The sequence below is a fragment of the Lagopus muta genome, chromosome Z (assembly GCF_023343835.1).
Source record: "Lagopus muta isolate bLagMut1 chromosome Z, bLagMut1 primary, whole genome shotgun sequence".
In the NCBI taxonomy this organism is placed as follows: Eukaryota; Metazoa; Chordata; class Aves; order Galliformes; family Phasianidae; genus Lagopus; species Lagopus muta.
In genome coordinates, this window is record NC_064472.1 from 63,543,861 (window position 1) to 63,560,554 (window position 16,694).

Below are 16,694 nucleotides of genomic sequence, written 5' to 3' on the forward strand. Positions count from 1 at the left end.
TTTTTTTTTTTTTTTTTTTTCCTTGAAAAAATAATTTATTCCGGCTGACACTTAGATCGAGATCACCACAGTTTCGCGTGCTTTCCCACACAGATCCCTCTCCTCGTGAGGTGCAGCCTCACAGGGCCAGGAGTGTGATTTTCGAAGCTGTCTAACCGAGTTCTGGAACCCGTTTCCACTGCAGGAAAGGCTGCTTGGAGAAGCCAGGTCACAGCACGACGCCAGTCCCAGTGCTGCTGGCCCACAGGGCTGCTCGGCTTTGCCTCCATGGCCAGTGGGAGGCTGGCCTTGCGTCAGCTGTGCCGCCTCCTTCAGCTCCATTGCACGAGCTAGCATGTAGCTGACCTTCCTCTGGTGAGCCAGGGCCTCCTCTTTGTCATTTACCTGCAGTTGGCCACAGAAAGAGAAGAAAGAAGCCATGAGCTGAGAGCAAGGGAGTCCATGTATCACAGAATCACAGAATCGCCAAGGTTGAAAAAGACCTTCAAGATCATCCAGTCCAACCATCCACCTATCACCAATAGTACTCATTAAAACATGTCCCTCAACACAAAATACAAAATCCAAATGTTCCATGTAAATGTAAATGATAGAGTATCTTGCATTGGAAGGGACTCCATCATCCACATCCAGCATATGAAAAGATCAGAAAAACAATGTCAGAATGATGTCAAGGCTCCTTAGGCATGTCAGCAAACCCAGAGTTTGACAGCAACCAAAAATGACAGTAACCTGTCAGTCCAGACCTCTTAACAGCAATAGTGATGCTGGCATAGGAAGCTGTGTTTTCACAGGTACAGGCAAACGTGTATCCATGCAAGATTCCTTGTCTTGTTTTTACCTCGTTTTATTATTAACAAAAACAATGTAGTTCAGTTTGTTCTCCAGAATCTAGTTTAAGAAGTAATACTAACCAAATCTATTAACATCTTCAGGATTTCATGAGGGTTGTCTAGTTCTTCAACTTTCCTGCTGTCAGCATCTGAGGAGAGCAGGCTTGATAATTTCTGTCCCAGATTGTTCTTGTTCCCTTGTAGCTTGACAGACCCTATGAACAACAGAAGGTATGAGAATGGTGGAAATACTTCAGAGAAAAACTGGTTTTGGATAAAATGAATGTGCATCTGACTGAACAATTTCCTCTAGAAGGGTACTGCAGGCTACAGCTTCTACTGTACATCTTAGGGAAGGTTATTAATATGCAGCACCACTCTTGCCATCACTTAAAAGCTACCTAGACCTTTCATCAGATATAACAGCAAATTGAAAATAAAAATTATTTATTTTTGCTATTGAAAAATATATCTTGCCTCTAGCTAAATAACAATTCGTGGCAATGTGTTTTTAAGCATCTGGCAGCCTGATATGTTTAGTTTGTAGGATTTATCAAATGTTTAAAATACATCAAAATGATGAAACGCTTGTATCAAAACACAGAGCTTAGAATACACAAGGCACTCAGCGCTAGGCTGGACAGGGCCCTAGGCAGCACTTCCAACCCAAACTATTCTGTTGATTCTATGATTCTGTGAAACAGTGATACTGATAAACGGGAAACAGATATTGGAGATATATCCTGTTTTAATATTATTTCCTGGAGGTGTCCAAGGAAACCAGAGGATCCACAGATCCATTCCTGACACATGCAGATCAATGGCTAGCAGAAACACATTTTGAAGTACATTCTATTTCTCACTTCTGCTATGGTTTTGACCATGACATAAGCACGTAAACAATTCTCATTATTTTTTTTCTCAACCAAGAAAAGGATAACAAACAGTCTTTCTCTTTTTCAGAGGGATTGTAGATGACCATGCTAAGTAGTAGTAGAAAAATAAATTATTATTATTATTATTGGTATTATATATGGTATTATTATTATTATTGGTAATAATAATAATAATAATAATAATAAATAGTAATGCCAACACAAATAATGAAAAATTGAAGTACTTTAAAAAAAAAAAAAAAACACAAAACAAAAAACACAGAAAAAAAGTAGTATTCCAGTAAAAGCTCAGTACGTGTTTTTGCCTTTATCCTTCCTGATACAGGCTTCATTGAAAAATAAAAACAAAATGGTTGATAGCATCTTAAATGGCCAAGCTAACCTTTCCAAATGCTAGGTTTTTTGTGCTGTTTTTCTAACATCTTTAATATCTGCAATGTTATTGTTAATCTGGATAACAGATTATTTATTCTAAAAAAGGGCTACACTAAAAGCAGGATTAGTATCATCACTGTCCTATGGCCATCATGGTCATCTTTATATAATGACTACTGTAACAAGCCTCTTATACATGTACATTCTACATAAGAAACTTCTGGTAGGAGTTTGTGAACTACCAGCTGCATTTCTTATGGTATGTATGGTTTTGACATAAATTTGTTCCTTTTTTCTGAACTCTTCAGAAATCTGTCAGCCATTAGACCACAAACACATCTGATGCAATAAAAATATCTGTCCATGCCCATCAGCTGACTTTTTTTCTAGTCCACCATTACAGATACAGTTACCATCCTCTTTCAGTCGCCTCCAGTTTATAAATTTTGTTTCCTTTTTAATCTTTATCACTTCTGCAAGCCTCAGGGCCTGGTCCTTCCTGTGCATTAACTGCTGCTCAAATGCGATTCTGAAGGCATCTGCCATTATATAAGCTTCATCTTTACTCTTCATCAGAAGTTCAATCTGGTTTTAATTAAGAGAAAATTTACAGTATGTTAAGCAATTTGGAAGCAATAGCAGGTTTAAAATTTAAATTGAGACAAATTGAAGCCATTAGCACAGTTCAGCACTTTCGTGTTACCAAGTCACCACAGCAGTTCCTAAGGCAGCCCTGTGCATGTCAAATGGATTGATTTCAATTAGGGAAGTAGAAATAGAACAGTGGCTTTCTTGCTACATAAAGAAATGTATTTTGAAGCATGTATTTAAATCCTTTTTTGTGCCTCCAGCTAACACCACCTATCCACTGCACTGGCTATGCTGCCAGCCAGCAAAAGAACAGTACTTCTATCAGGTATCATAACCCTGATACAGAAGAGATGTGAAAGTTCTATAGAGGTAGTTGCTGCCTTATGTCTGTCTGTGAGGTCTAAGATAATGTTTTTATTGATGAATTTTAATTGTGGTCAGCCCCAAAATAGTGACAGTTGGACTCAATCTTTGGAAGGCCCTTTCAGACGGAAGTGAACCTGTTCTGTTCTATTCCACCTATTTTCAAAATCAGTATGTCAGTGGGACTTCTGCATTAGGACTATGAGAAAGGTTACCACATTTGCAGGCTAAAACACTAACGAAAAGAAAAAAAATTTTTATATAAAATTATATATTTACTAAATTAGAGACTTCATGAGCTTGAAAACATTTTGTTGTATTAAGTGTGATGTAAATACATCATTTTTTGCAAGGTCAGCTCAATGCTAATGCCAGCACAAAGGAGGGATGGAAAGGGATGGAAAACCGTGCCAGGAAAGAGGGGAAAAGGAGCAATTTCTTTTTCAGTGACAATTCATACTCACATTGTAAATACTGTAATATTTACAGAGTGTATGCATTTTGAGTGTGCATCTTTTCATAATAAAAAATGTAAGTAGAATGAAGTAAAACAAGAAAGATTTTTTTTTTTTAACTAGCAAAACATTTTTACATCAGCAACAATTAGGACACCACAAGCAAACATTATTTCTGAGATGCATTCTTGTTATCAAACACACCAGTTTGTGTAAGCCATCGGAGAGTGTTTAAGGCTTTACTTGTTTTTGTGCGAATTTGTTCTCTTGCCTTCACTCCTTGCTCATACTTAAATCAAACAGCATTACCTCTTGCTTGAGATGAAGAATTTGCTTCCGAGTGACAGCTGCCATTTTAGCACAGGGACAAGGCTGCCCCACAGAGGAATTGCAGGTGCAGGCTCCAAGAACTGCCAGCTTAAAATCCAAAACAAACCAGCAGTTATATATCTGCATATGGAATGCAATCCAAGAGATGCCAAGTGACTAGCAAAAACATCCTGAAGCTGCAGAGGGAGTGTAGGAGTTAGGAAGATTTGGCTACAAAGATTTGGACATCAGTTTTTTTCACTAACAACGACACACGTGATGTCTATTTTTCAGCACTAATTTCACATCTAATCCTAACACAGTACTTTTGTGATACTAATTATGCCAATTAACTAATCTGAATTCGGCACTACAAAGGCTTTAAGTTTTCTACTCAGCAGTTACTTACATGGAAATAATCAAGAAAATCAAGGCAGTAGAAGTAGTGTGCTTGTACAATATAGGAAGAGCCACAACTGCATTCCAGTAATTCTGCATGTAAACATAGCCCTGCAGACATTGCTCCCCTCTAACTTTTACTCTGAAGCTGAAGCAAAGAAATGAAGTCTTATACTGTGATCTTGCCAGACTGAGCACTTCCAGAAACATTAGTAAATGCATCACATTATACAGCCTGCTTTTATATCACAAAGATATACGATTTGGAATATGGATTTCCAGATGACAAGGTGGGACACAAGGTCATCAGCAATTTCAAAAATCAGACTTCATACTTACTTCAAGACCTGTAATATCTGTGATGTCTCTTTTATTCACGGACATGTTCTCCTGAACAATCTTCTGTTTGTTCACATCAAGCATTACAAGAAATTCTAAGCGCTGCTGATTCAAGACTATGAAATAAATGAGGACAATAATTTAAAGGTTGTTCTTCTAATTTCTTAATTTCCGAGTTCAACTACAGCCAGAAAAAAAAAAAAAAGGACCAAAAAACCAGTTCTATAGCGTAAGTATCAGGTATGATAATATGAGACTATGTAGATTTGGAAACTCAGATCCCAGTTGCTTTTCCTTGTGTGTTTTCCTAGATGTGATGATCCATTTACAGAGATGCCTTTGGATGCCAGAGATTTACAGAGTATGCCTCTAGTGCTGATTTTAATGGTAGCACAGACATCCTGTGCCTTGCTTGGCCTGCTGCTCCCTTCCCACAGAACATAAATAGAATGCAGAAGCTTGTTCCCTTCTACACCCAGAGTCCCCTAGAGGTGAGCTCTATTTCTTCATTGACTTGCCCTGTCAGTTTTTTTTGTTTTCTTCACTTTTCAAGTGACAATGCAAATAGAACAACAAATACTACCAGTTTATTTAAAGTGGGTTGCTGAATATCCACTAATACCAGCTGCCAATAAAAAGAGACTTGTCCTGACAGAAACTTTCATTCGTAGCTAATGAATTATTCCAGAAAAGCAATACATTAAGAGGAAGAGCTGCTGGCATCTTACTTGCATTTTCAGATTTAAGAGTTTTAACTTCTTCTGTTCTCAGTTTCAGTGCTTCCTTAAGAGCTGTGTTTTCACAGTATATCCTGCAGAAGTTAGAAAAGGGCCATATTATCTTTGAAATAAATATTGAAAATGTGCAATCAAATGGAAGAAAAAAGACATTAGCCTGTTAAAACATTGTATCTAATATTCCTGGAAATTAAAATTAGATTTGAAAAGATAGAAAACTGAAAAAAAGTTGAGTGTTAATTTGATATTATGCACACATCAGCAGCTTCCTCACTTGTGAATTTTTTAATGCAAAAGTTCCTGATTTTTTCCCATAATAATATTTGTACCAATAATAAGTGGTGTGTTACTAGATCTGAATCTGATAGTGAGGGTCTAATAAAAATCCTGAAACTGCTCATAACTAGCCTTCTGAAATAAAGATGGAATGACCTTTTACATAGCTAGCAGTTTTCAGTGGGGGATTCCTTTTAAAGACTAATGAACTCCTCTTCTGGGCAAACAGATGAGATCAACCAGATATTCTGAATAATGCAGGGGTTGGTGACCACAGTACGCTGTGGGAGCAGGTCTGCCTAGGGTTGGTCTGACGGGCACTGAACCTGCAGGGCACAGAAATGAGACCACGTAACACCAGCTTCTGTAAGGTTGCTCCTGGTCATCCAAGCTGCAGCTCTCTGTGCAGGGAGCAATAGTAAGAATCTCTGCATTTATGTGGAGGTTTCTTTTGCAATCCAGATAACATACTGTTCAAACAGGCTGGCCTTTTTAGTAAAACCACTCCCTTATGCTATCAATTTAAATGTGCCCATGTGTGCTTAAGTGAGTGTGAAAAAATAGTAATAAGACAATAATTCATATGGAAGTACACAGTGCCCCTAGCTTTAGACTTTAACAGGAGATAAGTTTAAGCACTGCACTGCTATTAGAAACTCTATAAAAATTGTAACTGAAAAACTCTGAAACATTTGCTCAGCAACCTTTTGCTTCCTTGAAAAGAGGAAACTAACTGGACATATGACAATATGGCTCGTGTCTTCATTTTAGAAAGTAAACTTCCTGTATCTTGATACTATTCTGAGAGTAGCAAACTGAGAGCACATCAGAGACATGTAGAATGATAGTTTTTCTTTATATATTTCCTTATTGAAAAGTGGCAATCTAAATTCCTAAGTGTTAAAGCAATACCTTTTTTTGGTGTATCACTCTCTTCAGCTGCCTGTAATTGCAGCATCCTGTAACTTTTTTTTTTTTTTTATAAAGCCAAATAATAATTTGAAATATTTTGCTTGAATGAAGAAAGGGAAATAAACATTCTTCTTATCCAAGTGTATTGGATATTGGAGTATGTTTTTGCAAAGCTGTCTTTAGCCCACAGCTTGTGGCTTTCCGAAGCTTTCACCTCTAGCTTCCAGCCATTAACTGTAGTTTTGTTGCTACCAACACTTCCTACCTTCCTAATGGATTTTAAAAAGTTATTTCTTGGCATTTTAACTCAGTTAAGAGATGAAAGAGATACAACATCTTAGCAAATCTTTCTTATAAATGAATAGCTCCTAAGTCTTTTTGGCATATTCATTGATTCAAAGTTGGAAACTTTTAAATAAGAAACTCCACTAAAATAATTGTAACTCTAAAGCACAGATGCCAGAGATACTGTTATACTTTAAATAAATGAGACTTTGTGTCTTTCCATGTTTGCAACTGAATCATTAGTGTAGTGCTTTGGCTTCTACTGCCTGCCTCACTACACCTTCTTTCCGTTCTGAATAAGTCTTAATTAAACAAAGAACCAGTTCATCAGCCTCTCCCCAAAGCATTCAGTTTTACCTGTACTTAGGCTCATATCTACAATGCAAGGAAGTAAAGCAATGATTAACCTGAAAATGGTATTTCCACATGCAAGCAAATACTATTACTTTCCACACCTCATTTACATTTAAAGTAAATAAGGACACTCTGGCTCCTGCTGGCTAATACAATAAAGTATAAGAACAAAAATGAAAACTCACTAGCAAAGCCACCCAACTAAAGAATTAGAGGCTTATTAATTGCAGTAGTTTTCATTGAAAAATAAAAATCTGACAAGCATGAAATTTAGATTAATCTTCTCAAGTCAGGAAGGAAATTAGGAAAGCACTGAAAAAGGGAGAAAAAGGAAAAGAAGAAGAAGAAGAAAGAAATGCAACATAAATTAAATACCTGTCATATTTTTCTGTCCACGTGTCTTCTATGTTTTTAAATCTATCCTGATCAAATTCGATTTCCCACTGCAAAATATTAATTTCCTGCAGAGGCAAAAGAAGGCAGCAGCAATTCATTACAATCCTCACAATGAAGGGAAGAAATGGAACTGCTGATGCTATATTTGGCACTGACAGAGATCGGGGTGTCCTGCACTGACAATCTATGTTGTTTTAAACAAATTTGGCAGCAGATAACAATGATTTAGTGCATTACTAATCTGCGGGTTCCAGACCCTGCTGAATGCAATAATGCTTGCAGTGGCTTATTGCAACTGGAAACCCATGCAGTCACATTTCCCTCTTTCCTTACTGTTATGTAGAAAGGGCACATATATACTATGTAATATTATACATATATACACATATGTAATAAGAGAAACAAAACTCAGTTTAATAAAGCTCAACACCTTCTTCCTCCTACTCCTCTTTTTCTCATTGGATATTCATTCCTTAGCCTTGTTTTGGAAGTTCCAGGCTAACTAAGAAATAGAAGAACTCAATATAAACAACTGTGAAATTCAGAACAGAAAACAACTAAAACTACAGAATTCTAATATCTTTCAGGTATAATGTTTTAGTATGCGGTGTAGTGGGAAAAGAATGACAGAATGACATTACCCTTCTAAAAAGGAATAAGAACACTTTAGGGTGAAAAAAAAAAAAAAAAAAAAAAAAGGAATAGACTTTGGTATTGATTGGCATTGATTCAAATAAGCAGTATGACCACCCTTATAAATAGCAATGAACATCTGTGATTTTGTGCAGGTATGAAAGAAAACTGCACTCTTACCTTTTCTAAAGTTCTCTTTTCTTCCTCAGTTTTTTCAAGCATTGCTTTTGTATGACTAGTGGCCTTACTAAATACCGCCTGCAGAAAAATCACAGATCAATCAAATGCTTTAAGTAGAGCCCAGTGTTCAGTTTTACATCAGTGCAAAACTCATGCTCTTGGTTAACCAGAAGTGTGTAGAATTAGACACCAGCAACTCTAATTTCAAGGAATGAAATAGCTATGTTGCGTTACAAACTTGTGTTTCAATCACCTTGTTTCTTTTACTGAAAAAAAATACAGCATTATTTATACAAACGATCGTATCTTCAAGGGTTTTCCACAATATCAACTCTCAGAAAACTCAGTTACAACATACTTATACTTCAATCCAGATGTGACTTATTACAAATGTCTGAGGGTAGAAACTGCAGAACTATAAATGGATTATGCAAGTAGGCAGTTAATTTCAACATCATGCACTGTAATAGCAAATTAAAATATTACAATCCATGCACGAAAGATTGATGCAGTGTTTAATGCTTAGGTGGAATTAATTAGCTGAAAGTATCTCAGCTTTGCAGCATAATCTCCATCACTGGAAAAATCAGTAATTTGAAGAACTGCAAAAAAGGCAGCATTTCCTAGATCCTTCAAGGATCCTCAAAGATAAAATTCTGAGAATTTGCTAAAAGAGTGAAGTCTTCTTAAATAACTGTTTTCACAGTACATCCTGCAGAAGTTAGAAAAGGGACATATTATCTTTGAAATAAATATTTATAATGTGCAATCAAATTGAAAAAAAAAAGCAGAAAAAGTAGTAAAGTGTAAGAGCCGAGTCTGTATAAATTTGCAGATTCAACGATTTAAATTACAGCCTTAGAAGGACTACAAGGTTTAGGAGGCTTGACAAGGAAGAGTGGCAGAAAGATTCTGCTCCCTTCCTTTACCCGTAAGTAAGCCAATGATCTCTGAACAACTCCTACCATGCTTTGCAGAATTCTTAGGGCTTCATCTTTTCCTTCAAGTTTTCTTTGAGCAGCTTCAAGCTCAACTTTCAACATTTCAATTTCCTAAAGCAAAATAAAGTGGATACACTGAATAAAAGCCAATATAATCTCTTTAAAAACTTGACTACAACAGCAATGTAAATCTGTTCACCTCAAAAAAATCTCGTCTTTATCCTCTATGATTCTTTCTCTACTCACAGTTTGCTTGTGATGAAGAAATGTTAACAGTGCATGCTAGTGCCCAATCATTAAAGAATACTTGTTACTATCCATTCTGTTTTCCTCCAGTGTATTTGGAAAACAGAACAAAATAAGCCACTATATTCTGTAGTTCTGCCTTGCTAATGAAGTTGCATATACTAGCACAGGTCTAGAGCACTTCCATGAAGTGCGCAGCATTCTCCCTTTCAGAAGGAAGCATTTTTTCTGTTTCCAAGAGATAGGTGAAAATTCACTGCTTTCAATAGTTATCTTTCCTTCACATCTAGGTAGGTCTTGACTGTTCATCTCTGGCCTCCCAAAACACTTTGCTATTGTTCTTCCTGTTCTGTTGCTTCAGCAGATGTTACTGGAGTTGCATTTGTGAGCAGTGCCAATTTGTTGCTTTTGTCTGATTGAAAATCAGTAAGGTTACTTGTCATTTTGATGAAAGCATAGGTTAAAAGTCCCAAGACTATTCTGATTTTCAAGGTGTAATATGGAATATTTTTTTTCCATGGAAAGTCAGAGGCATAAAATGTAATGAGACTTCCAAGTAGTGCTCTAGTTTCAAGAACCCACATTCATACAAGATTCTGAACATACAGACGTCTTCTGCTGAAATAAGTATATAACTATATAATAATAATAATGTGCTGTGACACATTAAATTGAAATGCAGATTTTAAGGATAGTGCTCATAGTAGCACTACTAACCTCTAGAGCTTCTCGAAGCTGTTGCTTTAGTTCTTCATTTGACACTTCACTACTGGATTCTGCAAGATTTAGAGGAGACAGTAAAAATACGAGAACTTTACCTGAAAACAGGGAACATGCAGGGATAGTTTTCATCCTTAAGTTTTTTGTTTTTTTTTTTTTCTAACTTCTGGAGCTAATAAGCAAACCTAAGAAGTACACAAACACTAAACAGAAACATAATTTCAGAGTTAAAGAAGCAAAATCAGAAAAAAGACAGTCATGAAAGGCAATTTTAAGTTTTAAATTTCCATTTAAAAATATTTTTTTTAAAAAAAGAACACCTTGACTCCAAAAATAATTTCACTTTTTAGATTCATTTTAAATTGCAACTTTTCATCAATTCTACCCAACGCAATCCAGCAAGTTTCAACATTTGCATAAACAAGAAGTTCCTGTTGGCATCATTTTTTCTTCAGTTAAGTATTAGAGAAATATATTAACGTGCAGCCTCCTGCTAAATCAGCTGGGTTCATGTGGAACTCAGTCATGTTTGCTGTGTGAATGACCTACAGCCAAGACAGCATCATAGAGAGCAGCGGTGGACAGTGAAGCCAACCAGCATTACACTGCAGTTGCAGCATCCTCTCACTGACACTGTTGAAACCAAGAAAGAATAATTACATGGCTTAGCATATATTAAGGATAGTTCAGACTTATTGTAAAGGAGAGAAATTGGCAGTTACATGGAAATACTTGAGATAAAGTACAAATAACAGCTAAAAATATAAGGTAAAAAAGCTAAAATATGAAGAACGTTCCTGCCCGTATTTGATTTTATTCACAGTAGCGTTGTCTTCAGGTAAAACCACAATGCCAACACGGATTAACAGAGATGTGTAGATTCTAAAACTAACTTCTTACCCTTAAACAACGCTAGATTAAAAATTCCAGCTAAACAGCAAGCACGAGTTTGAATATTTAGCCCTAAACCTCAGAAGCAGACTCTGGGAACACACATTTAAAGGAGGAGCCCCAACAACTCAATGCAATGCACTCATTTAGAGAACAATTATATTGTCCTCCACCACAGGACTTCTCTTTCAAGGTCAATACCAAATATTAACAAGGACCAAGAAGGGCCATGGCCTGACTGGCTGCAAGGCAATTTTTCTGTTGCAGAGGAAGACCCAGAGGCAGCGACTATGTGGCTGCCTCCAATGGGCAGAGCACTTCTTGCACTTGTGGCAATGCCAGCTGCACTGACAGAAGACCTGAAGACTTTGCCCGCAATCCCAAGAAGCACTGGACTCCAAGAAGCATGTGAGGCACATGCACATGGAATTCTTTGCAGCTTCTCAGGGTTTTGGCAAACAGTTGAATCTGATTTTGGTGATGCCTTCAGGAGTAGCCCTCAATGCTCAGTCTTGCCAGGAATTTTTCTCCTGATGAACACTGAACTCCAAATTAGCCTTACCACAGCTACTTAGTCGAGACAAACTAGAAAGAGGCTTCTTGGATGATCCATCATGAAAACTGTTTCTTTTGGAACAGGGAAGAGGGGAAGCATCATTTTCTTCCACTCCCTTTATTGATGAGAGAGAGTTGTAAGCCTTCACAGACACCTTCTTAGATCTGAGTGAATAGTTTTGTAATTTTTCCTCTTCATAAACACCTCCAGGTCTTCTCCCAAGTCCGTTCCCCAAGTCTCCACATGCCATGTCATCCTCTTCTGCTTCCTCCATCTTACCCTCCACCTGTTTTTTGTTTTTTTCTTTTTCAGTGGAGCGCACGTCACTTTCTGGCCATGTGAACACCTCCCCTAACAAAACACCAGGTTTTTTCTACCTAGAAAAAACAAACAGAGCTCCTTACTTAAAGCGGCAAAGCAACATTCAGCGAAAAACCTGCAGTTCTCCGCGTGAGCCCGCTCTCAGCTACCTGTCCAGCCTCCAGGTGCTGTCTGCAATCGAGGCAGTCAGACCCCTTCTCCAGCGGGAAGCCGGCGGCCGCCCTCACCGCTCCCTCGCCACCCTTCCTCCTCCGAGGCTCGGCGACCGGATCGGGGCACGGCAGGCACGGCAGGCACGGCCTCCCCTCAGCTCCGGGGCGGGCTCGCCGCCTGCACCGCCCCGGAGGCGCTGCAGGATCGAGGGTGGTTTCATTAGCCGCTTAGTTTTGCTTCCAGTGTCAGTTCCGTCTCTCCCGTGCTGCTTTGGAGGCTGTTCCACAGCCTTATAGCTTGGCCGTTTAGATTTTTTTTTTTTTCCAAGTTTGCAACCATAACAAACTACTGAGAAGTTGATTTTAATTTATCAGGTAAGAATTACAAATGTGATTTATTGAACCATTCCAGGGAGAGATGCAGCAGTTGCTGCTGTTACTAAAGCAGCAGGCAGCTAAGCATTACAAAGCTGTTCACTCACTCCACCCACTGTGGGATGGAGGAATAGTGCTGGGGAATAAAAAAAAAGGTAGCGCCTGTGGGGGACTGAGCAATAGTTTAATAATAATGATTTAAAAAACCCACAATATACAGAACATGTGACACACAGTGCAATTCCTCACCAGCCACTGACATCCAGAGAATTCCCAAGCAGCAGCAACCCCTCAGCCAACTCTCCCCAATGTTATTGTTCTCCATGTCACTACACGGTATGGGACAACCATCCCAGTTTGGATCAGATCCCAGTTTCTTGTGAACCTCAGCATTCTGTAGTGGCCTCGGTGCTGGGGTAGATCAGGGAACAGACCCTCCTGGAAGCTACACTGAAGCACATGTAGGAGGTAATCTGAGACAGCCAGCATGGCTTCACCAAGGGCGGATCCTGCCTGACCAGTCTGGTGGCCTTCTATGGTAGCCTGACAGAATCAGTGGACAAAGGAAAGGCAACTGGACTTGTGCAGGCCTTTTGTCATGATCACGCAACACTTTCTTATCTTCAAACTGGAGACAGGAATGTGAAGGGTGGATTATTGGGTGATAAATAATTGGTTGGATAGTCAGAGCCACAGGGTTGTATGAACAGCTCTATGTCTAGATGAAGGCCTGTGACAAGTGGTGTCCCTTGGGGGTCCATCTTGGGACTGGTATTTCCAACATCTTTATCAATGACATTGACAGTAGGATTGAGCATACCCTCAGTAAGTTTGATGATTTCACTAATCTGACTGGTGCAGTAGACACAATGTAAGGGATGGAAAGGAGGGACACCATCCAGAAAGATCAGAAATGAGCCCACATGAATCAACAGGGTTAAGCACAAGGAATTGCATTTGTATCACAGTGATCCCAGACAGAGGTAAAGACTGGAAGAAGAACTTACTGTAAGCAGCCCTGCAGAGGAGGATTTTGGGGTCCTGGTGGATAAAAAGATGGACATGAGCCAGCAGCGTACCTTTGAGGCCCAGAAGGTCAACTCTATCCTGGGCTGCATCAACAGATAAGTGGCAGCCGGGAAAAGGAAGGGATTGTCCCTCTCTGCTCTGCTTTTGTGAGGCCCCATCTAGAGCACTGTGTCCAAGCCTGGGGCCACAGCACAGAAAGAATTGTTGTGGAGCTGTTGGAGTGGGTCCAGAACAGGACCACACGATCAGAAGTGCTGGAGCATCTCTCTCATGAGAAAATTTTGAGAAAATAGGCAGTGTTTAGCACGGAGGCTCCAGGAGGGGGATTGGTTTTTACATGGTTTAATAGTAATAGGACAAAAGGAATGGCTTTAAACTGAAAGAGGAAAAATTTAGGTTACATGATAGGAACCAATTCTTCACCCAGAAGGTGGTAAAGCCCTGGCAGAGGCTGCTCAGAGTTGTGGATCTTCCATCCCTGGAGGTGTTCAAGATTAGGAAGGATAGGGCCCTGAGCAGCCTGATCTGCTGAGTGGCAACCCTGCCCATGGTAGGCTGGCACGTAGCTGAGAGGTAGCCTTCAGACTTTCCAAAATGAGGGAATCCTGCTAACTATGCCAGCAAAGTTGTAAGCTGGAAGATACCTGATACTGTGGGTGGGAAGTCTTGGGAAGCAATCTCTCAACTATATGCCATGAAGGCTATACACTGGGAGAGGTACGAGCAGTGGCAAGCCATGGTTGCCCAAGAAACACTGGTGTTAGTCTTCTCCCATTACTGGAAATCTGAAAAGGTATAGTGTTTGCCCTTCCCCACTGGGAATGGTTTGGGCTCAGAACAACTGGCACGATCCCAAAGCTATAGCAGAAGGAATCACAACACTTGCAAAAAAAATCAAAAGTTGTGGCCAGAGAAAGAAAAGCCACAATGCATACTTTGTTGGGAGGAGCACTGGTGACAGCCCAGAGACAGGTTTTATTAGATATACTAGTGATGAAATGGTTAAATCCTTGCAGGAATAAATGAAAAGCATACAGATCCTGTTAGCTGCTGAATGTTAGTAGCTTAGTGAGTAGCTACTAGTTAATAACTTCATGTGGCACTGGAAGATGAATTAGATCAGGAAGAAGTTTTGCAGTCTAAATTAGAGGAAAAAGAACAAGAGATAGATCGTGACTTAATCTCAGAAAGCAAGCCAGAATTTTTGAGTCTGGCTAAATTGGCTGATAAACAGAAGCTAGGTCTGGAACCCTGTACCAGATTACAGAGTTAGAAATGAGTCAGGAAATATTTTATCCTGAGAATCCTGAAGTGCTGATGAGAATGCTGATCAAAAGAGAGACCACTGGTGATGGCTGAGATGGAGGGACCCAACAGGTAGCTGTTTACTGAACAGCACTGTACTAGGTAAGCCCCTTCCAAACCAAGCCATTTTGTTATTTGCAATCCATGGTGGCAGAGCAGCATGGGAAGCTGAAAAGAAGAAAATTAAGTCTATCCCAATCAAAACTAGAACAGTTGCTTTTTCTCCAGTTGTCAATTGTTGTCCTTTGTCCATTGCTCAACCCATTGCACGATCTGATCCAAATTTCTCTCTAGGTCTTCAGGAGTGTTGCTGGGTAATTGGTGCACAATTTCCTTTCTGTATGACAACACAGCTTCCTCATAAAGTGTCTGAAAAATTTCACACTGAATATTGTCTTGTAGCTTTTTCCCTTTGTAGCCCCTAAAAAAATAAGAACAATACTGAGAGCCAGCCTCACATATACAAAACTATAACACTTTTTATACAAAATCAGTATCTTACTGCTTAGAAAAAAATTCTGATGAAGATTACACAATAGCAATTTACTTAATTACTCTCCTCACATACCTGCTTTCAAGCCTGTCATATAGAATTGAGTTGTCTGCACGAAGTACAAACACTATATGAAACCAGTGTTCAGGGAAAAAATCACAGCCGTGGTAATCAACAATAACTCCACCCTCGCACATTTTGCCTTCTAGTTCATCAATTACCTACCAAAAAAAATAATAACAAACAAACAGAGAGTGGTACATCTACATGAAATCACAAATGGTTGAAGCAATACAAAGATACTATTTTTTGAAGCTGAACTTACTCTGTCTTCATCCAAAATTGGGCATTCATACTCCTCGTCGAAACCTTCATACAGTTCTTCTGTAACAAAAATGATTTGTGCGTGTTTGTGAGATAACAGGAGTTATTAAAAATATTCACAGTCATGTTTGCTTTGGCTGGATGTCAGCAAAAGGTAGCATGGAGCCCTTCATTTATAAATGTATATTTATTAATTAATGCAATACAAGTTATTGTTGCAGAGGGTCTCTTTAACAAATCCACCCAACATATTTCAATTCAGGGAACTCTGTCACATTTTGGTTTGCTCTATAACACGTGCATTGGAAGCAAGGATTGACACAGTCACAGAATCCTAGCACTGTCCTGTAACACCACCCACCTTCTTTTGCCAGGTCACCCACGCTGATGTAGGTCAGCCCTGTCCTTGATGCAAGCTCTTTGCCGAGGGTGCTTTTGCCAACACCGGGAGTACCTAAAGACAAAGACAGGCAGACAGCTGTTCAGGCAACCTTCTACCAGGAGTAGAGCCAAGGGGGAAGCTTTCCCCAGCGAATACCAGCGAGTTCGTACAAGAAAAGGGGCAAAAAGGTACATGAGAAGAAAAAAGAGACATCCAGCATGCCTGGGGCGCTTAAACTAAACAAGACCAAAACTAACCACAGTAAACAAAGACGACTCCCATTTCGTGCACAGGTGTGATTCTGAATGGGACGGGAGAAAAGACAAACCCACTCTCCTGCTCTGACAGTGGTCTGCCACCTCACAGGGCCGAATGGCGCACAAAGCACACGTAGCCTTGCCATTTCCTCTCTCCCTACCGCCACGCGGCCCGAACGGCTCCACGTTGCGGGTGAACACGGAAATGCGGCCCGACGCGGCCCATCCCGGCCCGTGTTGGCGCAGCCCGCCACTCACCGGTCAGCAAGATGTTGGGGCGCCGCATGCTGCCGTCGCCTAGGATACACGTGAGGGGTCCTGCGCTACCGCCGTCGCACGGCGATGACGTCACGCGCAGGCGGCTTAGCG

The 16,694-nt window shown here is 39.7% G+C and overlaps 2 protein-coding genes across 3 annotated transcripts; both read right to left on the bottom strand.

The window, feature by feature from the left end:
* Positions 1 to 45: 45 nt before the first annotated feature.
* CCDC125 (coiled-coil domain containing 125) lies at positions 46 to 12,319 on the bottom strand. The gene is made up of 12 exons (XM_048930478.1): positions 12,158 to 12,319; positions 11,694 to 12,064; positions 10,238 to 10,296; positions 9,299 to 9,385; positions 8,334 to 8,411; positions 7,500 to 7,585; positions 5,289 to 5,371; positions 4,561 to 4,676; positions 3,823 to 3,930; positions 2,518 to 2,689; positions 915 to 1,048; positions 46 to 384 (listed from the first exon to the last, which is right to left on the bottom strand). The coding sequence occupies exons 2-12, from the start codon at positions 11,959 to 11,961 to the stop codon at positions 52 to 54; spliced, it is 1,524 nt and encodes a 507-aa protein (XP_048786435.1). The 5' UTR covers positions 11,962 to 12,064; positions 12,158 to 12,319; the 3' UTR covers positions 46 to 51.
* A 1,571-nt stretch (positions 12,320 to 13,890) lies between these two features.
* Positions 13,891 to 16,685, bottom strand: AK6 (adenylate kinase 6). 2 transcript variants are annotated; one of them, XM_048930483.1, is made up of 5 exons: positions 16,584 to 16,685; positions 16,048 to 16,140; positions 15,688 to 15,746; positions 15,438 to 15,583; positions 13,891 to 15,290 (listed from the first exon to the last, which is right to left on the bottom strand). In XM_048930483.1, exons 1-5 carry the CDS (start codon positions 16,609 to 16,611, stop codon positions 15,101 to 15,103), a joined length of 516 nt encoding a protein of 171 aa, XP_048786440.1. In that variant the 5' UTR covers positions 16,612 to 16,685; the 3' UTR covers positions 13,891 to 15,100. The 2 variants fall into 2 exon arrangements, with proteins under 2 accessions (XP_048786440.1, XP_048786441.1); XM_048930484.1 differs by lacking the exon at positions 16,584 to 16,685 and adding an exon at positions 16,326 to 16,556.
* Positions 16,686 to 16,694: the final 9 nt, after the last annotated feature.

Coding starts and splice junctions, on each gene's coding strand:
- CCDC125 (XM_048930478.1), bottom strand. CDS start 11,961: ATGGAGGAAGCAGAAGAGGATGACATGGCATGTGGAGACTTGGGGAAC. Junction 8,412..9,298: donor TAAGAATTCTGCAAAGCATG/GTAGGAGTTGTT, acceptor ATTTTTCTGCAG/GCGGTATTTAGTAAGGCCAC. Junction 3,931..4,560: donor CAGATATTACAGGTCTTGAA/GTAAGTATGAAG, acceptor TTGGATTTTAAG/CTGGCAGTTCTTGGAGCCTG.
- AK6 (XM_048930483.1), bottom strand. CDS start 16,611: ATGCGGCGCCCCAACATCTTGCTGACCG. Junction 16,141..16,583: donor CCCCAACATCTTGCTGACCG/GTGAGTGGCGGG, acceptor CTTTGTCTTTAG/GTACTCCCGGTGTTGGCAAA. Junction 15,584..15,687: donor CAATTTTGGATGAAGACAGA/GTAAGTTCAGCT, acceptor TTTTTTTGGTAG/GTAATTGATGAACTAGAAGG.